At 53.6% G+C, this 24,235-nt stretch overlaps 1 protein-coding gene across 18 annotated transcripts; it reads left to right on the forward strand.

Moving 5' to 3' along the window:
• Positions 1-219: 219 nt before the first annotated feature.
• SCAMP4 (secretory carrier membrane protein 4) lies at positions 220-23,761 on the forward strand. Of its 18 annotated transcripts, none has more exons than XM_071578138.1 (9): positions 276-295; positions 2,137-2,266; positions 7,595-7,656; positions 8,368-8,424; positions 10,645-10,773; positions 14,458-14,614; positions 18,315-18,416; positions 19,723-19,840; positions 20,826-23,761. In XM_071578138.1, the coding sequence occupies exons 4-9, from the start codon at positions 8,418-8,420 to the stop codon at positions 21,000-21,002; spliced, it is 690 nt and encodes a 229-aa protein (XP_071434239.1). In that variant the 5' UTR covers positions 276-295; positions 2,137-2,266; positions 7,595-7,656; positions 8,368-8,417; the 3' UTR covers positions 21,003-23,761. The 18 variants fall into 18 exon arrangements, with proteins under 18 accessions (XP_071434236.1, XP_071434243.1, XP_071434251.1 ...); XM_071578137.1 differs by lacking the exon at positions 276-295 and adding an exon at positions 358-395; XM_071578144.1 differs by lacking the exon at positions 276-295 and adding an exon at positions 791-911 and having other exon boundaries at positions 2,047-2,266; positions 7,595-7,704.
• Positions 23,762-24,235: the final 474 nt, after the last annotated feature.

A 24,235-nucleotide genomic window follows, 5' to 3' on the forward strand; every position in this document is an offset into this window, starting at 1 on the left:
TCCCTTCCCTGGTTCCCTTCTGGCATTATCTCCACCTTTCCCCCCAACGGGGTCGCTCCTTCTCCCTCGCAGAATTCTGGCCCTCGCAGCCGCCGTAATACTCTCCCCCCTCCCCCCCCCCCGCCGCCGCCGCCGCCGCCGCCGCGCACATGACGGCAGGCGCGGTGTCGCCGCGGGGCATTGTGGGAGTTGTAGTCCGCAGCGCGGTCCCGCCGCCGGCACGGCCATTGGCGGGACTCCGTTTCCCAGAGCGCCCCGCGGCGGCTCCGGGGCAGCGGCAGCGCCGGCACCGGAGGTGGGCGAGGGGCGGCCGGGCCGGGGGCACCGGGGGTGGGGGGGAGCTGAGGGTCGAGGAGGAGAAGCTGGGGCGGAGGGTCAGGAGAGGGGCTCGGAAGGTGGGGCTGGGGATCGTGGGGGGCGAGCTGGGGTTGGGCAGGGGGTGTTGGAGGAGGCGGCGGGGCTGGAGGACAGAACCCGGGGGGGGAGGAGTTGGGAGTCGAGAGGGGGAGTTGGGGGTCGAGGGGAGGAGTTGGGGGTCTGGAGGGGTAGCCGAGGGTCGGGGGGAGTTGGGGGTCAGGAGGAGGAGCCGGGGGTCTGGGAGGGCTCGTGGAGAAGGAGCTGGGGGTTGGAACTGGGAGGTCGCGGGCGGGGGGTGACAATCGCTCGGTGTGGCGGGGGGTGATGGAGGGGATGTCGGGGGGTCACGGAGGGGGTGTCGGGGGGTCACGGAGGGGGTGTCGGCGGGGCCGGGTTTGAGGGGGGATCGGAGACAGCTCTGGGGGGATGAGCGGGCTGCGCGTGGGGAGGAATCGGGGGCAGCCCCGGTGGGAGCCGCTGTCGGGGACAGCGGGGCCGGGGGAGGTGGGCATAGCCCAGGCAGGGCTCCTGTGCCCTGCAAGGCGCTCCGAGAGGTGAGACCCCCACCCCGGGGCTGCCAGCTCTGCTTTCGAGGGGAAGGGACCCCACCCCGGGGCTGCCAGCTCGGTGTGCTCCCGAGGGAAGGGAAGGGAAGGGAAGGGTCCCCCACCCCGGGGCTGCCAGCTCGGTGTGCTCCCGAGGGAAGGGAAGGGAAGGGAAGGGTCCCCCACCCCGGGGCTGCCAGCTCTGTGTGCTCCCGAGGGAAGGGAAGGGAAGGGTCCCCCACCCCGGGGCTGCCAGCTCTGTGTGCTCCCGAGGGAAGGGAAGGGAAGGGTCCCCCACCCCGGGGCTGCCAGCTCTGTGTGCTCCCGAGGGAAGGGAAGGGTCCCCCACCCCGGGGCTGCCAGCTCTGTGTGCTCCCGAGGGAAGGTCCCTCCCCCGAGGCTGGGGCCGTGCTGGGGGGCAGAGCAGGGGCAGGGCAGAGCAGGAGCAGGGCACACGGTGGCACAGCCCAGCAGCTGCTGGGGAGGGTCTGCCGGGGATCCTCGGGGATGGGAAGGGGAATGTGTGTGTGGTTTGGCCCTGGACAGAGGCAGGACGTGGACTGGGATTTTGGTTCCCCCTCCCTGCTCTCAGTGTTTTGTGAGCTCAAGAAACTCTGATGTGGAACCTGTGATAAAGAGAGCAGAGAGTTAGAAATTAAGCAATTAATTGGTGGATTAATTTAGGTTTTTAGTGTTATTCTGGGCTAGTTAATGTTGTTGCTGCTGTGTGGAGCCCAGTCTTCAGTGTGAGGCCAGTGACAGGGGCGTGGGACAGTCCTTGCCCTGAGCATGGGGGCTTCTGTGCTTTTTGTCTTCCCCTTGAGCCTTCTGAGGTTCTACCTCTGAGCAGCTGAGCTTCCCCCTGGATGTGGCCATGCCACATTCAATATTTGTCTGCTCTGGGTTTTGAATACCCACAATAAGGTTCCTGCCCACCTGCTGAGGCAGCAGGGACAGCTGGGGGAGCCCCGAGGGGAATTGCTTCCATCCTGCTGTGTCCCCAGCTGCAGGATGGGGGGAGAGTGGCCCAGAACCCCCTGTAGAGCCAGGAGTGCCCACGGGCTCCCAGGACTCAGAGCTGAGGTCAGGGTGACATTGTAGTGGGATAACCCTGTAATCTGATTGTTCCTGTGCCTCTTCTCAGGGCAGTGCTGCCATAAACAGTTTCCCTGTCATCCCTTGTTGTGTTTGGTGCCCTTTGGAGTTACTTTTTCAGCTGGTTGTGTCACTGCAGGGACAGTGTCCCACCCTGGCAGGAAGAAGCGCCACCAAACTGTGCCAGCTCAGCAGAGTGTGGGATCCTAAAGCTGAGCCAAGGAGTTTGGAGTGGCCTCTGCTGCCTTGGGCTCTCTGGGAAGTTTCTGGTAAGGTTTGGTGTCTGAATGTGACTCAAAACCAGTCTGGGTGCAGAGACACCACTTTGTCTTTAAATTCAGGTGGACAGACCATGAGCAAGACATTTGGTTGTGTTGGGAGCACTGGAGGTTGTTTGGGTTCCTTGCTGAGCCAGGTGGTTTCAAATCCACATCTCCCAGATCTCTCAGGGCTCTTCCACAATGTCTGGGGTCTGCTGCCAATATCTGGTGACTCCTGAGAGCCTGGCAGTGCCATAGTCCTCAGCAGAGGGTCAGGCTGACCTGCTGTCAGGAGGTGTGTGTTGTGCCCACGTTTGTGCCTGTGCTCCAATCCTAAATCCCTGCTGGTGGGGCAGTGGTGGCAGTTGTGCTCTGTGCTGGGATCCTGCCCCTGGATGTGCCCTGTGCTGGGATCCTGCCCCTGGATGTGCCCTGTGCTGGGATCCTGCCCCTGGATGTGCCCTGTGCTGGGATCCTGCCCCTGGATGTGCTCTGTGCTGGGATCCTGCCCCTGGATGTGCTCTGTGCTGGGATCCTGCCCCTGGATGTGCTCTGTGCTGGGATCCTGCCCCTGGATGTGCCCTGTGCTGGGATCCTGCCCCTGGATGTGCCCTGTGCTGGGATCCTGCCCCTGGATGTGCCCTGTGCTGGGATCCTGCCCCTGGATTTGCTCCTGGATAAGTGCTCTGGAGGAAACTGTGCAGTACAGGTCTGTGTGGAAGCTCTTGGCCTTGCTGCAGTCACAGAATCCCAGCATCACTGAGGCTGGAAAACCCTCCAGGATCACTGAGCCCACCCTGTCCCCCAACCCAGAGCACTCAGTGCCGCATCCAGGTGTTCCTTGGGCACCTCCAGGGGTGGGAACTCCAAACCTCCCTGGGCAGCCCCTTCCAATGCCTGACTACCCTTTCCATGAAGAAATTCCTCCTGATGTCCCACCTGAACCTCCCCTGGTGCAGCTTGAGGCCATTTCCTCTTGTCCCGTTGCTGGTTGTCTGGGAGGATTCCACAAATCAGAATGAACATTTAAAAGCAGTGTGGAAGATTTCCTAAAGCAAGGCCTCAGAAACTGTAGGGCTGTGCTGGATGGAGAAATTGGGATGTGGGTGTGAGTTGGGCTGGGACACCTGCAGGGCTCCAGGGAATCTGGTGTCCTGTGACTGGCCTTGGGGATGTGCCCCAGGGCACCAGGTGGGCCTGTGGCAAAGCAGGAGTGAGATCAGCCCTCCCACCTCCCTGGCACCACTTTTCTTTTGGCTTGGCTTTGTTTCTCCTGCCACCTTTCTCTGGTTTTAGGAAAAACAGTAGTGAGAAATAAGTGGAACTTTTAAAACCATGGGACGTGGGCAAAATAAAGACGGGGACTAAGGAGAAGCAGCCACAGTAGCAGGACTGCAAGGGATGCTAAATACCACTGCTGGGGATACTAAATTGGGTGGAGCTGTTCCCTGCATCAGGGCAGAGGGATACTGACAGATGTGAGGGCTGGAGGGGGAAGAGTCTGAGGAGCAGCTGAGGGCACTGGGCTTGCTCAGCTGGGGCAGAGGACACTGAGGGGAGACTCCTCGGGGGCTGCAGCTCCTCCCGAGGGGAGGTGGAGGGGCAGGCACTGAGCTCTGCTCTGGGACCAGGGACAGCACCCAGGGAATGGCTGGAGCTGTGCCAGGGGGTTGGGATGGATCTCAGGGAAAGGCTCTTCCCCCAGAGGGTGGTGGGCACTGACCAGGCTCCCCAGGGCAGTGGGCACGGCCCCAAGGCTGCCAGAGCTCCAGGAGTGTTTGGACAATGGGACAGGGTGGGATTGTTGGGGTGTCTGTGCAGGGCCAGGATTGGATTGATGATCCTTGTGCGTCCCTTCCAGCTCAGGATATTCTGGGATTCTGTGATTCTCAAAACGTGGCTCAAGCAGATTCCCACAGGTATTCCTTCACAAAATTTTCCCTTTTACACTGGAGTCACATTCAAAGGGATCATGTTGTTCCCTGCCTGGAAAAACAGCACTGCTGTCCTGAGTCAAGAGGGAAATGGTGTCCCTAAAACTGACACTGGGCATTTGTCTGTGAGTCCTGGTGAAGAAAAGCTCCAACTGTCTCCAGTGGACTCCTGAGTCATGTGCACTGGACTGTAAACTTTGGAGTTATTCATTGGCCAGGGGTGAGCACAGTGGAAAAAGGAAGTTCACTTCACACTGTGGTTTCCTCAGCATGTGTGGGATCTGCCTCCCTCCACAAGGGGTGGCTTATAGATAAAAACTCTCTGCAGTGGATTGCAGGGTGTTGGGTTTTGTCTATTGCCAATTAAAGTGAAAATGTTCTGGTGAATTGAGAGCTGATTTACATATTGAGAGAGACTTTGCAAGGGTGTGTAGTGACAGAGGGAGCAGCTTCAAACTGAGAGGAGGTTTAGGTTAGACATTAGGAATTCTTGCCTCTGAGGGTGGGCAGGCCCTGGCACAGGAGAAGTTGTGGCTCCCTGGAAATGTCCAAGGCCAGGTTGGATGGGGCTTGGAGCAACCTGGTCTGGTGGAAGGTGTCCCTGCCCATGGCAGGGGGTGGAACAAGATGGTCGTAAAGGTCACTTCCAACCTAAACTATTCCATGATTTCAAGTCTTGTTCTCTAGCCCAAGACCACATGTGGTTGGATAGTACCTGTTTAAGTATCTGGTTTTGCTGTGATCTGTTCCCTCTTATCCTGGGAGCTTGGCTTGAGGATGTTCAGGCTGCACAGTGGAATTTTCCCTCTAAAGGAGTTTTAGCCACTGCCCATCTGAGCTGAGAATGACCATCATTTGTTAGGCATGAGATGTTTCCCTGGCTGGGCACTGAGGCCTGTTGTTCCTGATCCTGGAACTGAGAGTTTGCAGGATTCCTGCCCAGATTAAGTGGTGATCTGGGAAATGGCAGCTCCTGGGCATGTGTGTCTGGGCACTAAAACACCAATGGGTTGGATCTAAATCTGAGCTCATCCTCGTCCTTTACTGGAAGCTGGGCTGGAGTCTCAGTGCAGCTGAACCAGTGGAAGGTCAGCACATCTCAGTAGCTGATTATTCGGTGTAAAACTTTGTTGTGTGTGTTTGTCCTTGCAGAAGGAAATAGTCTTAATGCTGCTTTTTTGGATGCAAACCACATCTTTCTGTAGGGAAATCAGCTGTTGTCCCAGGAACTTCTCTGAGGTTGCTCCTGGAAGCAGAAGTGGCTGAAGAGGGGAAAATCCAGAAGTTTCTGTCAGAGCTTCTTTAAGTGATGGTGTTGGAATCCCAGAGTGTCCTGAGTTGGAAGGGACCCACAAGGATCATCAAATCCAACTCCTGGCCCTGCACAGGACACTTCAATTTCCATGTGCTTTGTCTTCAAGGCACTGAAGGCTGAGGTTTGTTAGAAAAGGAGCAGATGGCTGAAAACAGCTGGGTGAAGTGAGAGGAGTGCACCAGAAAGCTGCTTCTCGGGGGAGTTTATTTATTTATTTGAGGTAAAGGCACTAAAAGCACCACAGTCACCTCCTTGAGGCAAAAGGACCACAATGGCACCATCAACCAGAATGTGTCCCTCAGTCTTTCCTCCTGATCCCTTTTCCAGTGACAGAGTGATGCTTCCCACCTCTCTGCAGCTGGGGGACACTGGCACTGGAGTGCAGGAACTAAATAATCCTCTTCTGAAGAAGGTCCTTGCTCACTGGCTCACTTTTTGATGAAAGATTCCTCTCTCTCAGCGTTTCACCATAACTGGTGTCCAGGTGTCCTTTGTTCTTCTCCCAAAATGTAGGGATCCCAGCCTGGAGCAGCTGCACAGGGGTGGCATGAAGTGTTAATTATGCTCTTAACTGGCTTCACATTTTATTGTAGAATCACAGAATGGATTAGATTGGAAAAGACCTCCAAGATCATCAAGTCCAACCCTTGGTCCAATTCCAGTCCCTTTACCAGATCATGGCACTCAGTGCCATGTCCAATCTCACAGGGATAGTGAATCCACCCCCTCTCTGGGCAGCCCATTCCAATGCCTGAGCACTCTCTCTGCAAAGAATTTTTTTCTGATCTCCAGCTTCAATTTCCCCTGGCAGAGCTTGAGCCCATCGTGCCCCCTTGTCCTATTCACACATTTGAAAAAGACAAAAGGCTTCCACTTCTAAACCAGAAGTTACAGGACTCTGTTGGTGTCCTGGGGCAGCCCAGAGGCTTCAGCTGTGCCAGGGACTCCAGGGACAGAGCTGTCCTGCTCACACCCTGTGGGTAGGGGCAGGAAAACAGCATGTTCTGCTCTGTGTGGGTGTAGTTCAGCTGTACAGAACTGCACCCCTGTGTACAGGCACAGTCCTGTTCTCCTCCCAGTGCCCCTGGCTCCAGGGGCAGCTCCATCCAAAGGGAAAGCAAATGCAACCCCAACGAAACAGTTGTGACAGTGTAAACTCTGCAGCCTCTAGACCCAACCCAGGGCACACAGGAGGGCAGCAGGGAGGTGCAGCAAAGGGAAAGAGCTGCTGCAAATCCTGAGGATTTGGATCCAGGATAGCTGATCCAACCCCGGAGCTGTGGCTGCTGTCGGTGCTGGCTCTGCTTTTAGGGACCTCCATCCCTGGTGCTCCTCCTCTCAGAGCTGTGCTGCTCTAGGGGGCTGGTTGGTTTGTGAGTCCTGAGATTCCATCCTGGGATTTGCAGGAAAGGAGCTGCTGCAAGTCCTGAGGGATTTGGATCCAGTGCAGCTGATCCAACTTCGGAGCTGCGGCTGCTGTTGGTATCAGTTGTGTTTTTAGAGGCAGTTTTGAGACTGGCTCCATTGCTAATGCTTCTGTCAGAGCTGTGCTGCTCTGGAGGGTTGGTTGGTGTGTCCTGAGATTCCATCCTAGGATTTGCAGGAAAGGAGCTGTTGCAAATCCCAAGGGATTTGGATCCAGTGTGGCCAGTCTGGCCTGGAGCTGTGGCTGCTGTCAGTGCTGAGTGTGTTTTTAGGGGCCTCCATTCCTGGTGCTCCTCCTCTCAGAGCTGTGCTGCTCTGGGGGTTTGGTTTGTGCGCCCGGAGATTCCATTCTGGCATTTGCAGGTAGAGGCACACAGTGTTTAACAGGGAAGGAGTGGAATTAAAGCTCAGCACAGACCTCTCTGTGTGTTCCTCTGTGGATCAGCTCTGCCAAAATCAGCAGCAAGGCTGGTGCTGGGTAAACTTCCCAGGATCTGTTTCTGCCAGAGTTACAGCCACATCCAGGGAGAGAACAGGGAGAAGGAGTCGGTGTTGTGCAGAGCTACTAAAATACTGAGGGGGGTTGGATTTGGTACCAGCATTTTTTTTTTTGTTAAGCAGGAGTGTACTGCCCAGCTAACAGGGATTATCTGTTTGCTCCAGGAGCTGGGAAGGACCACAGAGCCAACAAATCATCTCAGCACCTCAATGAAGCTTTAAGTCTGGTGAGCTCCTCCCAGTTTCTCTTCTACCTGAAGGAAAGTTCTGGCCAGGTGGGGGTTGGTCTCTTCTCCCAGGCACTCAGCAATAGGACAAGGGGGCATGATGGGCTCAAGTTCTGCCAGGGGAAATTGAAGTTGGAGATCAGAAGGAAGTTCTTTGCAGAGAGAGTGCTCAGGCATTGGAATGGGCTGCCCAGAGAGGGGGTGGATTCCCCATCCCTGGAGGTTTTTAAACTGAGCTTGGCCGTGGCCCTGAGTGCCATGATCTGGTAAAGGGACTGGAGTTGGACCAAGGGTTGGCCTTGATGGTCTCTGAGGTCTTTTCCAACCCAATCCATTCTATGATTCTATGTTTGAGCTCTGCTGGGTTGGGGCTGCCTCTGGAGGGTGCAGGTGCCTTGCCAGGGGCTCCCTGAGCATCCTCAGCCCTTGCAGGCGCTGCCAGGGGCACTTTGTTTGCTGCTGGATGGTACCAAACCTCCCAAGTGGCTGATAGTGGGGCTGTGCTGGGTGAGGTGCTGCCTGTGAACAATGAGAAATCAGGATCCTTTCTGTGATATTCCAAACACCCTGCTCTGGGTGATTGCAGAGAGGCAGTTTGTGATAGGAACCCCCAGCTCTCTGTCACACACTGGGCTGAAAATCCTCCCTGTTCCAGGAGCTTCTCTGGGTGCTGGTGAGTGCCACGTGCTGACCTGGTTTTTCTTTCTCCAGCAGATCTGTTGGTCTGTTTGAAACCTCACCAGGGAACACTCCTAATAGAAATGGCAGGTAAGAGCACCCCAACTATGGCAAAGGAGGGAGAGTGGTTCCAGATCCTGTTTCATTATGTTGTGGTGGCTGGGACATGTCAGGAGTGTGACCTGTGTCCCTTCCCAAGATCTTGGTGATCTCTAAAGCTCTTCACCTGCTTCTCTTGGTGAGTTCAGGTTCCCTTTCCTGCTGTGGCCACTGCAGGTCTGTCACCTGAGGACTCTGCTCAGGTGTGAAAGTTTCATGAGGATGGAATTCATTCACAAAAAATATATGGGAATAATTCCTTTATTACAGAGACCTTCCACAGTGTTCCCAGCTATGCTGCTGATATTAACCCATCTGAATATTCCTTGTAGTGAAGTTACTAATGAAATCCAACAATTTTTAAGATCAGAAAAGTTCTGGAACTTGCCCCCAGCTGCTGCTGGTTTGTGAAAGCACAGGGTGTGTTTGCTGATCTAAAGGGTTGATCCTAGCTGTGGATCAACCCTGCAGCACTCCAGGCTCTGCAGTCAGACCTGAAAGGGACTGTTTTAACCTCATTTCTTTAGTCTGATCTCAGAGGTAACCCAGGACAGGTGGAAACTGCAGGGTCTCAGGGTGGGAGGAGGTGGGCACCAGAGAAGAGGAGAGGTGGAATCCCCATCTCTGGGTACCTGGCAAACAATTTGGAGCATTTTATGAGCTTGAAAAAGGACAAACTGCAGTGACTGGATGGTTTTGGCCCCACCATCTGGGAGCTCTGCATTGGAAACTGGCAGCAGCTCTACTGCCCATGGCAGAAAATGGGAGCGAGCAGAACCAGAGAAACAATCTGCAGCTTCAGCTGTTGAAGAGGAACAGAACAAAAGTTTCCTTATCCCTCAACCCCCCCCCCACCAAAGTTGTTAGAGAACCTGCTTTCACTGTATTTGATTAATCTTGGTCTTCCTGACTTCCCCAGAGCTGAGCTTTCAAAGCTGTGCCCCCTCCTTTCTCTTGATCCAGCCTTGCTAAGTCCTTCTCCAGGCTGCTGGGCCACACTGGGCAGGAGAAATCCCATTAGGGGTTTGTAACAAACAAAAAATTAGTGCAAAGAAGTTCAAATTCCTGTGGACTTTGAAAGCCCCCATGGGCCATCAGTGGTGGGGTTTGTTCACCCGTGTGGTGGGTCAGCAGCAGGTGTTAACCAGTAACTCAACCAGCTGAAAGGCACCTGCATTATGGTGAAGTGGGTTTGGGGGAGGTGGGAGAGGAGGGGCAGAAGATTTAATGTTTGTTTTGATGAGGAAAAGTCAAACTGAGCTGGTGACTTCAGACTTATTGCACAGTTCCTTCTGATGTGCTCCCAGTGGGAGTTCTCCTCACCAGATTTTCTCTGTGAAAATATGCATGAGTGGAAGCCTTTTCCTTCCTAAACCATTGCTTGAGCTTCAGGCTCTTCCCTGCCAACCTTCAAACACAGCTGAGGAGCTGCTCCTGCAAGGTGTCTCCTCCCACAAGATAATGGGAAGAGAAGGGGAGCTCTTGTGCTGACAGTTCCTGTTCAGACATTTCTTCCGTCTCCTGCACCATTTGGAGGTTTTCCCAGGACATTCTTCATCTCTTCCTCTGGTTGTTTTTAATTCTGTTTACTGGGGCTGAAGTAGACTAGAGACAATTAGTTACAATGCCCTGGAATCAAACTTTAATCAGCTCTGCAAGGCAAGAGCAAACATTCCCAAACATGCAGGAACATCCAGACACACACAGACAGATCTGGGAGCTGACAGCAGCCTCACTGCAGAGGCTTTGGGCACTTAATGACTTGATTTTAAAACAGAATTTCTTCCCAAGGTAGGGTTTTCTTTGCCACATTGCCTTGAGCAGCATTTGCTGATTTATTGTCTCTGAATGCAAAGCTTTTCCTTTTTTTTTTCTTGGTTTTTTTTCCCCCTGGGATTTAACCTTGCAGGAAAAACTTGAACATACTCCTTTTCCATTTAAAATCATGAGTCTTTTTAAAACAAAATCATCCCTGACATAGAATCAGGGATTCCCAGAGTGGTTTGGGTTGGAAGGGGCCTTAAAGCCCATCTCATTCCACCCCTTCCTAAGGAACTTCATCCTGTAAGTTTTTTGTCTTGCAGCATCTTTCACACACTTTGACACTGATTGTAAAGGTATTAATGATCCATGTGGTGCTTCTCAGCTAATTTTCCCCTCTCTCAGCCTTGCATGTACTAAAATCAATGTCATGTGTGTTCTGTGTTGTAGAAAAGGTGAACAACTTCCCACCCCTGCCCAAGTTCATCCCCCTCAAACCGTGTTTCTACCAGAATTTTGCTGATGAAATTCCCATCGATCACCAGTTTCTGGTGAAGAGGATCTACCACGTTTGGATCTGTAAGTTCAGTAAGAAACCTGTGCTGGGGGGAGGTAAATGTGTGATAAAACCCCCACAGATCCCAATGGCTCATGTGCTTTGAAGTTTTGACTGCAGTTAGTTGTGAGGAGCAAGGATTCCCCTTACAATACTTAATGTAATTTTATGCCCAAATTTTAAGCTGCTGTGCCTTGAATCTTGGAAGATTCTTTAAGAAAGGAGAGTATCAGTGCTGGAAAAGTCTGTTAGTAAATTGGAAGAGGAGCAAAAAGCAGAATACATTTGAAACCTTTGTTAGTGTCAAGTGATCATGGAGTGGTTTGGGTTGGAAGGGACCTTAAAGCCCATCCAGTTCCACCCCCCTTCCATGGGCAGGGACACCTTCCACCAGCCCAGGTTGCTCCAAGCCCCGTCCAACCTGGCCTTGGACACTCCCAGGGATGGGGCAGCCACAGCTGCTCTGGGCAACCTGTGCCAGGGCCTGCCCACCCTCACAGGGAGGAATTCCTTCCCAATATCCTATCTATCCCTGCCCTCTGGCAGGGGGAAGCCATTCCCCTTGTCTATCCTCCAGGCCCTTGTCCAAAGTCCTTCTCCAGCCTTTTTAACTCCCAAAAACAGCCACCGTAAGGAAATCCCCAGTTCCCTTAAAGTAACACGAATAGGAGAAGTTTAGGCAAAAAAAGAACTGAGCCCTTTTTGCTGCTCCCTGACTCCCAAACTCACTCCAGGAAGGCCGAAATTCCTCCCTGTTGGTGCCATCCACAGCTCTTCCCTTCCCAATGGATGCAGTGTCTTCCAGCCACATGCTGGCTCTTCCTTAGCCATCCATACCCCCCCAGACATTCCCATCCCTCTGGAGGAGGGTGCTGACCCTCTCCACAGCAGGTGATGTGCTGATACTCCATGTGAACAGAGCTCTTGGCTCCTGTTCTCTGCCTCAGCCTTTCAAAAAGTGGGAATGAAAATGGTCCATTCTTCTCCAAGGGATGGCATTGGTGTGGCAGGCCTAGAAAGCACAGGGAATGCTTGGGGAGATTAAAAATCCCTTTGCCTTGCTTATCTTTTTCCCCCCAATGCTTGTCACCCTCTTTCACCCTCGGCACTGAATGGAAGCTCGTTTGCTGCCAGCCCTGCATTTGGTGGCTTGGCTTTTATTCCAGATGCGTGGGATGTGTGTAGGAGAGGGATTTGTGTGCATAAATAACGGCCTAATCTGTGGCTCCATTGTTGCTGGGTGATGTGGAGCTGCTGCAATGAGCTCTGTAATGTTCTTGCCTGAAGAAGCCGCTTGTCCCTCCAGACTCGCTGGGGCGACGCTGTGGCTCCAAAGCCGCCTTTGTGCTCCCTCTGCCCAAACAAAGGGGCCCTCAGTGGAGTTCATGGCAGGCTGGAAGAATGCCAGAGCTTTGGGCATGGCCAGCGGACCCCCATCTGCACCAGGGGGCTCCCACTCCCATCTGCAGCACACTCCCTTTGGGCTCTCCCCCACTTTGTGACAGAGGGGAGGTGGGAAACAAGAAAAGACCACTTGGAAAAAGCACAAACACAAAAGTCGTTGCTGGAAGGGTGAATGCTCGTTATTTTAATTGGATGTGAGCATTTGATTAAGGTGGAGGGTGATCTGGGCAAGCCTGTACCAGAGCTCCCACTGGTGGAGAACAAACTCCAACCCAAGGCACTGGAGGGCCTGAAAATGTTACTGAAGAAAACTAAAAGTACCTTAAAACTTTATAGGTTCTTTTGGCTTGGTGGTGTTTTGTTGGGTGTTTTTTATTAAGTAACTGTTGGAGAATAAATGACTCCTGAAAATAAAAATGATAAATGCAGTTAATTGCTGGATAAATGAGATTTCACAGAATCATGGAATGGTTTGGGTTGGCAGGAACGTTAAAGCTCATCCAGTCCCACCCCCTGCCATGGGCAGGGACACCTCCCACCAGCCCAGGTTGCTCCAAGCCCTGTCCAACCTGGCCTTGGACACTTCCAGGGATGGGGAGTCCACAACCTGTTCAATCCCTAAAATTAATTAATTTAAATAACGAATATTCTGTCTTCCCCCAGTATTGAAACACATCCAAACTACTGTGTATAAAGCCACTCAGAAGGAATTTTGTTTGCAGTAAACCAACATTTAATTTTAACTCTCAGGCCCTGTGTAATGAGAAGTACAATCTGGGTTCAGATGCTTTCCTTTCCACACTGCATTCTCCCGACTGTGTTGTCAGTCTTATTTTATGACCATAAAACCTTTTTTAGTACCCCCCAGGCTGTGTGAAGAGGAGGAAAGGGAAGAGCCAGAAGGACCAAGCCAGTGAAGTGGAGATGAGCAAGGGACCAAGGAACAGGCAGGGCATGTTCCCTTTGCAGGGGGGAAGAGAAATTCAGGGGTTTCATTCTGCCTGCAGAGCTGAGGCCAAGCTCCAAAGTGTCTGTCAGCTCATCATCAGCTGTGCTGGGAGGTCTTTGGTGTTTGCACCTCCACCTTCTCCTTTCTCTGTGCTCATTTATACAAGGTTTTTAGGAGTTTTCCAGAGCCGGAGCTGTTGCTGGGCTGAGCTGTTGGGCACTGGCAGAGCCTGGGGGTCACACTGGCAGAGCCTGGGGGGGTACAGGCAGTCCCTGGAGGAGAGCAGGGACTGGAGCCCTGGCAGGGGGTGAGCCCAGCTGTAGGTGAGCAGCCCCCTTTTCCAGGGATGTGACTCCAGGGAAAGGGTGAGCAGCATCACTTCATGCACAGCTATTTAGTGCAGCACTGCTGAGCTCTGGGGGCCTCTGTCAACTGTTCCTTTTTATCCAAGTGACAGGAACAGGGATGTGAAAAGGCCTTTGAGGCACCCCTGTGGTCCCATATCCTCAGCCTGATTGCAGTTTGCTTATCCCCTCACTCAAGGCAGCACTTCCAAGCCCTCAAGCTGACTTCAGCGTTCCTCAGGGGCCCAGGGAAGCAGTGACAGATCCTGAAAGGCCCTGAGCTGCCTCTGAAGTCACTCTGGGGGCAGACCCAGCAGGCACAGAGTCACTCTGGGGGTCCAGGGTGGGTTTACCCCTCTCATCTCACAAGGGGGTTTGGCTACAAGTGGAAATTGGACCTTGCTCATAATTCATGATAATACTGCCTGAGTCTGGTACTGGTCACGTGGGTTCCTGCTGTGCTCTCCACTTTCGGCAGGTCCCAAATGAGTTCCCTCGCCCTGTTCTGCAGGATCCCTGTGGGGCTGGATGTGCTCCAGGCTCACACAGGAGCCTGGGACTCACTCAGAGCATTCCTGGGCTTGAGCCTCCCACTGCCATGGGCACACAGGGGGTGGCCCACAACCCTGGGTATCTTGAGCTGGGAGGGACCGACAAGGATCATCAGTCCAACCCCAGGCCCTGAACAGACACCCCAACAATCCCACCCTGTCCCCCAGAGTGTTGTCCAAGGGTCATCCAGTCCAACCCTCAGCCCTGCACAGGCCCATCCCCAAGAGACACCCTGTGCCCCAGAGGATCATCCAAATGCTCCTGAAGCTCTGGCAGCCTTGGGGCCGTGCCCACTGCCTTGGGGAGCCTGGTCAGTGCCCACCACCCTCTGGGGGAAGAACCTTTCCCTGAGATCCATCCCAACCCCCTGGCACAGCTCCAGCCAGTATTTTTTGTTCCCTTTTTCCCCACGTCCTGAACCCTCCTCACCCCACCCCTCTCATGTGCCCTCTCCCCAGTTTACTGCATCACCCTGGCAGTGAACCTCGTGGCCTGCCTGGCCTGGTGGATTGGAGGAGGCTACGGGGTCAACTTTGGCCTGGCCCTGCTCTGGCTCATGCTCTTCAGCCCCTGTGGCTACATCTGCTGGTTCCGCCCTGCCTACAAAGCCTTCCGGTGAGTGGGAGCCCACCAGGGGCACGTGTGCCAGTTCCCTCTGGGGGAGTTGTTACTGGGGACAGCTCTCTGGCTGTCTTGTTTACTTTCAAAATTAAGAAGAATGTGGCTATTTTTAAAGTCTAGGATTGAGGGTCACCTGCCTGGGGTTGGAGGTGAGCAGCCACTCCCATGGGGCTGGAATTCATGTGTTACTTTAAGTATCTCAAGCTGAGCAGCACCCTCACCTCACTACAGCATTAAAATAGATACTAATTTGGTAAAGCTTCGTTGAGGTTTGTTTTGATGGAAGGCTATTAAGGTATTAGTTTTTGAGAACTCTTGTGATTTCTGTCTCGAGCTACTCAAGCTTGGCTGCTTTGCTTTTTAGATAAAAGCAGTTCCCTGGAGCCAGTCCTGAAACTCCACAAATATTTGAAGCCATCCTACATTTTTCACGTTAATTAATGATCATTTGCATTTGCTACTGCTTTCTGGGGACAGGAGGCATCATTGAGACATTAATGTGTGATGTCTGGCAGAGCTGTGAGGGGCCTGAGCAGCTGCCAGGCTGACACAGGGACAGGAGGGACCTTCCTGGTGTCACCTCCACACCCTAGCCAGGGATTTGCACCCTGAAGGTGAAGCTCTTTCTGGTAGAAATCTCTGGATTTTCGTTATTCCCTAGATTCTGTGATGAGCTGGTTTGCAAAGCAGCTGATGGAAATGGAGGGTGGTAGGTGGGTCCTGTCTGTTCAGCACGTGATGAATGAGTTGTTTAAATGCTCTTCTGAATTTACACTTTGTGTGTCAACAGCACTGGGGATCCTTAAATCACCAGTGACTCCATCATGGAGTACAGGGGAGGGTTATTTCTGGTGGAAAAGGAAGTTCTCAATGAAATGAAAACCCCAGCTCTGAACTTTTGCCCTCTGGGGTGGGGTTTGTCCCCAGCCCAAGCTCAGAAGCCCAAGGGCCTCTGTTCAAAGAGGAATTTCCATTCTGAAGTCAGGGAAAATGACTCCTCCCCATTGATCTCCCACGGGGGCTGTTTCTAGTTCTTTCTTTTATGTTGTTTGTATGTGTTTATGCAGCTGGACACTGAAAGGTCCCCGAGGTGACTGTGCACAGTTAAATAAAGAATCAGCCCCTGGGACAGAGTGGGGAGCCCAGGGATCATCCCTGTGGTATCAGCTGGGGAAGAGGCTTGGAAAGCACTGCCCTGCTGGTGTGAGATCACACAGTGGGGATTCCAGAGGCAAGGTCAGACCCACATGCTCTGGAGGAGGCCACCCCTCAGTGCTGGCACCTGTCCTGCAAGGATGCTCCCCTAAAACCTCTGTCATCCTGTTGCATCCCAGATTAAATTAGCTGCAAAGTCCTGGTGCTTGGGCAGAGCTGGAGCAAATCTGCACCAGGAAGCTGGATGAGAAATCACCTTTTCTCTGTATCCTCACTAATTGCTATAGATCCTTTCAAAGGGAGACTGCTCCAGCCCCTTCAGAGAGTCTGTGTGAAGTCTCAGCCTGGAGCCAATCCCTGTTATTTGGGTCCTGGCAGGCACCGCTGTGAGCAGGCCCTGATCAGAGTATTTCTTTCCCACTGCTGTACCTGAGGTGGTGTTTGAAGGGCAGGATTGGGAGGATACTCAAGGATGACAAATTTTCCACAGCATCTCTGTGGCCACAGCAGATTCCTGGACCAGCACGGGTCTCTCTGAGTGAGGAGTGAGGGTCTGGCTGGAGGCTTTTCCACTTGGCTCAGACTAGCCAGGATCCAGGGCCTGGGGTCCCACCTCTGTAGGCATCAGGGGCTAGAATTGCAATTCTTGCAAACATAAACATAGTAAAAATAATTAAAATAATAAACATTTGAATGCTTTCAGGGTCTAAGCAGGAGCTGGCAGTGACTGGAGCTCTTTTGTAAACAGCTTTGCATGAAGCTGCCTCATAACCAACTGCTTTGTATAAATCTGTTGTATAAAATCATTGGCACTTTGAGTTCCTGAGAGAATGGGAATCACTTACATGATTAAAAATGGTAGTTTGGGGAGTTTTAGATGTGCCTGATGTAGCTGAGTAATGGGATGAAGATATTCTGTGGCAGAGCCCAGACCTGGACAGGGCTGTGCCCCCAGTGCCCCCATGGCAGGGACTGTGAGTGCCTCTGCTCAGCCTCTAGTTTGAGGGAATTTCCATGCTAATTATTGTACCTGCATAAATGCCAGGCCCTCACCTGTGCATCCTGAGGATGGGGAGCCTGCAGAGATGGGAATTGTGCCTCTGCTTTCAGGGCACCACTCACCTCTCTCGTGGCTGTTTTCCCTCATGGTGTGTCCCAGTGCTGGATTGTCAACTGTGGGCCTGTGAATGTGATGCCAGGCAGACACTTGGACATTCCAGCTGGAATTCTCATACTCAGTGATCACTGTCAGTGTGTGGACAAGCTCTGCCTGCAGTGTTGGGCCCCTGTGTGGCTCCATGGCTGAGCCAGGCAGGTGTCAGGGCTGGTGTTGGGTCAGAGGGTGACTCAGATGTTCTGGCAGGGCACTGTCTCTGCTCCTCTCCTCGTGTGCCATCACACTGGGGCAGAGCAGCTGCAAAGCCAGGTCACTGGGGGGGCAGAGGTGCTGCTGGGGGTGCAAGAGGGGCTGCTGGGGGGGCAGAGGGGCTGCTGTGGGGGGGTCAGAGGGGCTGCTGGGGGGGGGGTCAGAGGGGCTGCTGGGGGGGGGTCAGAGGGGCTGCTGGGGGGGGGTCAGAGGGGCTGCTGGGGGGGGAAGAGGGGCTGCTGGGGGGGGAAGAGGGGCTGCTGGGGGGGGTCAGAGGGGCTGCTGGGAGGGGTAAGAGGGGCTGCTGGGGGTGGAAGAGGGGCTGCTGGGGGTGGAAGAGGGGCTGCTGGGGGTGGAAGAGGGGCTGCTGGGGGGGAAGAGGGGCTGCTGGGGGGGGTCAGAGGGGCTGCTGGGGATGGAAGAGGGGCTGCTGGGGCGGGGAAGAGGGGCTGCTGGGGATGGAAGAGGGGCTGCTGGGGATGGAAGAGGGGCTGCTGGGAGGGGGAATAGGGGCTGCTGGGAGGGGGAAGAGGGGCTGCTGGGAGGGGGAAGAGGGGCTGCTGGGAGGGGGAAGAGAGGCTGCTGGGGATGGAAGAGGGGCTGCTGGGGGGGGGAAGAGGGGCTGCTGGGGGGGGAAGAGGGGCTGCTGGGGGGGGAAGAGGGGCTGCTGGGAGGGGTAAGAGGGGCTGCTGGGGGGTAAGAGGGGCTGCTGGGGGGGAAGAGGGGCTGCTGGGGGGGTCAGAGGGGCTGCTGGGGAGGGTCAGAGGGGCTGCTGGGGGGGGTCAGAGGGGCTGCTGGGGGGGGAAGAGGGGCTGCTGGGGGGGGAAGAGGGGCTGCTGGGGGGGGTCAGAGGGGCTGCTGGGGATGGAAGAGGGGCTGCTGGGGATGGAAGAGGGGCTGCTGGGGGGGGAAGAGGGACTGCTGGGCGGGGAAAAGGGGCTACTGAGAGGGCAGAGGGGCTGCTGAGAGGCAGAGGAGCTGCTGGGGGGCAGAGGGGCTGCTGGGTCTGGGGCTGTTGTGCTCTCACTGCCAGGGGAGGAAGAGAAGCCTTCCAGGCACAGAGATGTGCAGGGATCCCTCCAGAGACACTCATTGGAGGGTGGTGGGGTCAGACATCAGTGTGGAGCAGCACAAGGTGGCAGTGCCCCCCTGACCTGCCCTGTTCCCCTGCAGGTCAGACAGCTCCTTCAACTTCATGGCTTTCTTCTTCATCTTCGGGGCGCAGTTCGTGCTCACAGTCCTGCAGGCCATTGGCTTCTCTGGATGGGGAGCGTGGTAAGGGGAGCAAACCCTCAGCCATGGGGGTCTGGCTGTGTCCATGGGCTGGGAAACTGGGGGAGTCTGTACAGGGGGAGTGGGAGAAGCATGGTTGTATCTGCCCTGGGGTGCACAGTTTGGGTTCGTTGCTGTGTTGGCAGAAGTCAAGGCCAGGTTGGACAGGGATTGAACTAACCTGGGATAGTGGAAAGTGTCCCTGCCCATGGCAGGCGGTGGCACTGAATGGGCCTTAAGGTCTCTCCCAACCCAAACCATTCTGGGATTCTGTGATCTTCACCTGTTTGGTCTTTCTGGCATCTCTCCTCAATGTCCATCTCTTTTCCCATTTAACCAGGCAGTGTCAGGCTCAGCTCTGCCCTCAGTGCACACAGTGGGCAGAGTGTGGGGACTCACTGTTGGCCTGTGGAGAAGTACTGGGAGAGTCCTCCTAAAGGAAATGGGGGTATGTTAGTGTCTGCCCCTGGTTGGGTTGTAATTGTTCCTCAAAATCCCAGAGTCTGCTGAGCTGGAAGTGACACACCCTCAACCCTGCTCAGGACCTCCACACCTCCAGCCCTCAGCCCTGCTCAGGACCACCCCAGAAGTCACACCCTGTGCCTGAGAGATCATCCAAATGCTCCTTGAGCTCTCGCAGCCTTGGTGCATTGGTCTGGCACTTTAACTTCTGTAGAGACTTGAGAGCAATTCCTGCTGAAACTACAAGTAATGCCAAGTCCTAACACACCCTGTAACACTTGGTTTTCATACCTGTCCTGCCCTACCTGGTCATTGCCATCAAAGGAGTGGAGGTAGAGTGTAAATCATAGGACTCTGGTGTTCCCTGATCCCAGTTCTGATCTCTAGATGCACAACCAAAAGCATGTTGGAAATAAATCTTCTGGCTGTCCCTTGAAGCTCTGAGACTGGGTTAGCAAGGGCTGCTGGCAGTGAGGGTTAAGATCTTGGGGATCATTCTGTTCATTTTCCTCATTGTTCTTTTCATTTTCAAGGGCTTTAAACTTGCCTTGTAATTTCTGACTTATGAATCCCAGAATCCCAGAATGATTTGGGTTGGAAGGGGCCTTACACACCATCTTATTCCACCCCCTTCTATGGGCAGGGACACCTCCCACCAGCCCAGGTTGCTCCAAGCCCTGTCCAACCTGGCCTTGGACACTTCCAGGGATGGGGCAGCGACAGCCTCTCTGCCCAACCTGTGCCAGGGCCCGACCACACTTTTACAAATGAATGAACAGTTTTCTGATAACAAGGACACTTTACAAAGTGAGTTCTAACACTGTTGTCTCTCTCTCTGTCTCCCCAGTGGGTGGTTGGCAGCCATCACGTTCTTCAGCACCAACGTGGCAGCTGCTGTGTTCATGCTGTTCCCTGCTATCATGTTCACCATGGCAGCAATTGCCATGCTCATCTGCATCTTGAGGGTAGGTTCTGCTTGTGGGAGGTGTCCCTGCCTGTGGCAGGGGGTGGAATGAGATGGCCTTTAAGGTCCCTTCCAGCCCCAACCAGTCTGGGATTCTGGGGTTCTGTCTCTGACTTGGAGTATCTGCCTTTGTACAGCAATGATGTGAAGGGACAGCTCAGCAGCACCATAAGCCATGATTGCTTTGGAAGGCTGTGCAGTGCAGTCAGCTGGGGGCTCTTCAAGTTTCTAGAAGACAAATCCACACACTACCAGGCAGCTCAGGCTGGACATTGTCACCATGTCATGTGGAGATGTCGCTTTACGTCCCTCAGTGCAAACTTTATGTGAAGCAACTTGAGCCTGTGTGAAATGGGGGGTTTAATTTGGATATGGGAAGGGTTGTCAAGCCCTGGCACAGCTGCCCAGGGCAGTGGTGGAGTCACAATCCCTGGAAGTGTTCAGAAAATGTGTGGATGTGGCCACTGAGGACAAGGTATGGTGTTGGTGGTTGGACTTGATGATGATCTTTAAGGTCTTTTCCAACCTTAATGATTCCTTAATGATTCTCTGATTTGGTGCTCCTTGGGGTGGTCAGTGAAGCATCTGCAGTGGGCACTGGTGGCAGAGTGGGAAGTGTCCTGCAGAAAGGACTGTCTGGAAAGCTTTAGCAGATGGAAGAGTATGGGAGAAGACAGAACCCCTGTGGAAGCAGCAGTGTCAGTGCTGGAGAGGTTTCAGTGCTCAGGCCTGGGCTGGCTGCTTTGCTGGGAGATCCCCAGCTGAATCCTGGGAATGTGGCTGAAAGAACTTCAAGTCTTGGGTTAATACTATTTATTTGCACCTCTCTTCACTCTATTATTGTGTTTTTAGTGCTTTTGTTCCTTGGAAATCCAGCTCTTGACAAAGAGAGGAATAAATCCATGCCCTGGCATGCCAGTGGCTGCAGCTCTGCAGAGCTGTGGGCTCCTGGTGGTGACTCCTTTTGTTCTCCCTCTCACCTTTAGGTACATAAAATCTACCGAGGGGGTGGTGGAAGCTTCCAGAAGGCTCAGGAGGAGTGGAACAGCGGGGCCTGGAGGAACCCCCCCAGCAGGGAGGCCCAGTACAGCAATTTCTCTGGGAACAGCCTGCCAGAGTATCCCACAGTGCCCAACTACCCCCCAGGAAACCAATGGCCTTAAGCAGCACCAGCTGCAAACTGCCTGGATTCTGGATTCTCTCCTTTCTGGTCTTTTTATTCTTGTTATTGGAAGAGATCATTTGCATTCCCCCTCAAGCACCCACTCACCTCAGGGGGTCTTTTAGGGTCTTGTCTCCTGCTCCCTGCAGAAGATCCATGCTCAGCCGTTCCCACTTCCACTGCACAAAGCTTTTTGCTTGCTTTGAGCTGCCAGTATTTGCCTCATTGCAGACTGAGAAGCAAGCCCTTCAGTGCCCTTCCTCAAGGGAATCCTCTCCTGACCATCCCCAATCAGGCTGGACGTCCCCCAGTGCAACCCTCCCATGGCTGCCCCTGCCCTGCTCTGCTCCCACGGAATGCACAGCACCCTGCAGCACCCACAGCATTGGGAGCAACTCAAGTTTACTCTCCTGGATAAATAATGTGGACTTTGCCACTCCAAGGGAAATGCAACACTTAAAGGATTTGTGAACCCTCCTCCCTCCCTGTGAGTAGCTGCTCAGATGTGAAGGCCACAGGTCCTCGTTTGCCTGACTCAGACTGTGGGGATGCTCCAAGTCCTGCTTTCCCTGCTGCCAAAGCTTTTTGTGCTTCAGAGGTGCAGAATCATCTCATGAGGTTAATGATTGCTCGCTGCAAACCCGAATCAGAACCCAGTGGAGGCCAGTGCAGAGCTGGCACTGGGCACTGGGTGTTCACCCTCGTACAAGGACTCTGCACAAGATCTCTTCACCATGGAACTCCCAGCCAGGTTTTGTGCTGACCCAGGAAATGGCGCACCAGACACACCTTGTCTTGTTGGGGCACCCTTTTCCTGGGCACCATTTCCTGGGCTCCCAGCCAGCAGCTGGATGCAAGATAACACTTGGTCTTGGCTCTGCGGCCCTGGTGTGGTGTGGAAATGATTCTGTCCCAAGGAATAGTTTCATTCTGCCTCCTGCTGATGGAGTTTGGCTCCAAACATTATAGGAGGATGTGGGAGGACCAAGGGAAGCTCCTCAGTCCTGGTGGCTGCTGTGAGCTGGGCAGTTCTGGTCTGCAGCACTTCCTTTCCAAGACAGGGAGGTTCCTGCCTCTCTCCAAGGTCAGCTGAAGGGAGGATGAAGCTGTTGAGAGGGATTGTTTTCCATAAGACTGGCCTCCATCTCATCATTCATCTCCATTCTGTGCCTGCACATCTTGGATCCTGGAGCCTGAGCCATCCAATTCCCTGTACTCTGTAGTGATCCAGGCAGCAAAGACTGCACTTTCCTCTTCCCCCTCAACAGTCTGCTGTGATTTTTTTCAAACCTGTCAAAACTGGGAGGTCAGTTCCCAGCATTTTCATAGGGAGTAAGTGTTCCAAGTCTTTGGCTCTCCAAATTTTGGCCAGTGATCCAGAGTGTTCCATTTGGGAGAGCTGGGAGGGGTTGGGCACCCCAGAGCCTGCTGTCCTCGGGGTGGCACTGGGGTCACTCCAAATTCACACTGAGCAACTGGAAAACAAAACTAGCAACTGGAAAACAAAACTGGCTCCTGGGAAAGGGACAGGGAGGTCGGCCTAGCTGGGTGGAATAGATTTGCAAGTGATCTTTCAAATAGTTTTCTCTACATGTGCCTTATCTAACCAAGTCATAGTTCCTGGAGGAGAATCCCCTTCCCCCTCATCCCTGCGGAATTCCCTGTCTCTCAATTAACTTATCCTGTGTCACACTCAATAATGAGGGAAGCACAGCCTGGAGGCTGCATGACCCATGTTTCCAGGGCCAAACCCTGAACTGGAGGGCAGAGCCTCCCTGAATTTCAGTTTACAAGCAACACTGACCCCCTGCTGCAGGTCCAGCTTTCTGCTGGCTCTGGGACATGGAATATGCTTCCAGCTCTAGGGTTTTCCCTGGCCAGTGTGCAAGAAGCTTGGGAGTTCTTGGAGCCTCCTCACCAGAGCAGCCCTGATGGTGTTGGGAAGCTTTTAGGTGCCTTTGTCTTATGTCAAGTGTAATTTTAAATGTTTTTTGTCACTTGCCATTGGGGTGATGAAAGAACTGCCTGGCCTTGACTCCCTGGAAATCTGATGGATGCACTAGAGGGGTGGGGGGGATCAGAGGAGCTGAAGGTGGGATTGGCCACCCTTGGGAGCCAGGACATGGTGCCCCCGTGTCCCTCAGCCTCTTGCCAAAATTTTTCAAACCCCATTGATTTCTGCCCTTTTTTAGTGTGTCAGGTTGGAGGTTCCAATGGAACCAAGAGGAGGAGTGTTGCTGGGGACTCCACATCTTGCTCCTCTTGGGGTTTTTCCCCATGGATAATCTGAGGGATGTGTTGAAGCTCCCATCCCGTCACACTAGCGGTGCAAGGAGAGGGCGTTTGGGAGCCTTTGCCCACCAGTTGGCTGGAGCTGAACACCAAAATCACACCCCATTAGCCTGAGGTTCCTACGGAGCCCAACAAACCTCTGGGTGGGATCTGCCACCTCATCCCCCTCCACCCTTTGATGCCACAACCCCTAATTCCAGAAAGTCACCCCTACACGCTGCCTGAACAACTGTGGCTTTGTTTGTTTATTTGTTTTTGGACTCCTCTGGATGTTTTGAAATGTTTACATTGGATTTCTAAGAGTTCCTAACCCATTAACCTGGGCCTGGCTCCTGCTGTGGTCGGGCGTCCTGTGGCGTGTCTCTGTGCCATGTTTCATGTCACTGTGGAGCTCTTGGTTTTCTCTGTGTTTTTCTCCTGATCACAAGACAATAAATGCTCATCCTGTGCTTGGTGAGAAGAACTGGCTGCATTGGGGAAGTGTCTGTTCCTAGGAAACCAGAGCTGTCTGGCAGAGGGAAATGGCACAATCTCTTCTTTTCTTTCAGAGTCTCCCACTGCTTATTGTTTTCTCTGTGAAAGAACAGCCTGTTGGTGGATGAGGCTCCATCCTCTGTGTTGGGCCCTTGTGTGAGCAGCACACTGAGGTTTGTCCTCTTAGAGAAAAGGCCCCACCAGCTGCTGCCATTATTTTCTGATAGGAACAGGGAGGTGGGTGATGGGGAGAAGGTCCCATCTCCCAAGTGCTGGGGTCGAATTTTTCCTGTCCTCTCCATAGTGCTGAGCCTGCACCAGCCCCTCCCAGTCCTGGGGTCTGCCTTCCCAGTTTATTGCCCCAGAGGGGACTTATCCCTGGAGTCAATGGGCTGTTTGGACAGCAAAAGTGGGTTGAATCCATTCAGCACGTGGCTGGATTTATTGCCCCAAATTAGAATAGTTTGT

The sequence above is a fragment of the Pithys albifrons genome, chromosome 27 (genome assembly GCF_047495875.1).
Source record: "Pithys albifrons albifrons isolate INPA30051 chromosome 27, PitAlb_v1, whole genome shotgun sequence".
Lineage (NCBI taxonomy): Eukaryota > Metazoa > Chordata > Aves > Passeriformes > Thamnophilidae > Pithys > Pithys albifrons.

Coding starts and splice junctions, on each gene's coding strand:
- SCAMP4 (XM_071578135.1), top strand. Junction 18,417..19,722: donor TTCTCTGGATGGGGAGCGTG/GTAAGGGGAGCA, acceptor CTGTCTCCCCAG/TGGGTGGTTGGCAGCCATCA. Junction 19,841..20,825: donor TGCTCATCTGCATCTTGAGG/GTAGGTTCTGCT, acceptor TCTCACCTTTAG/GTACATAAAATCTACCGAGG.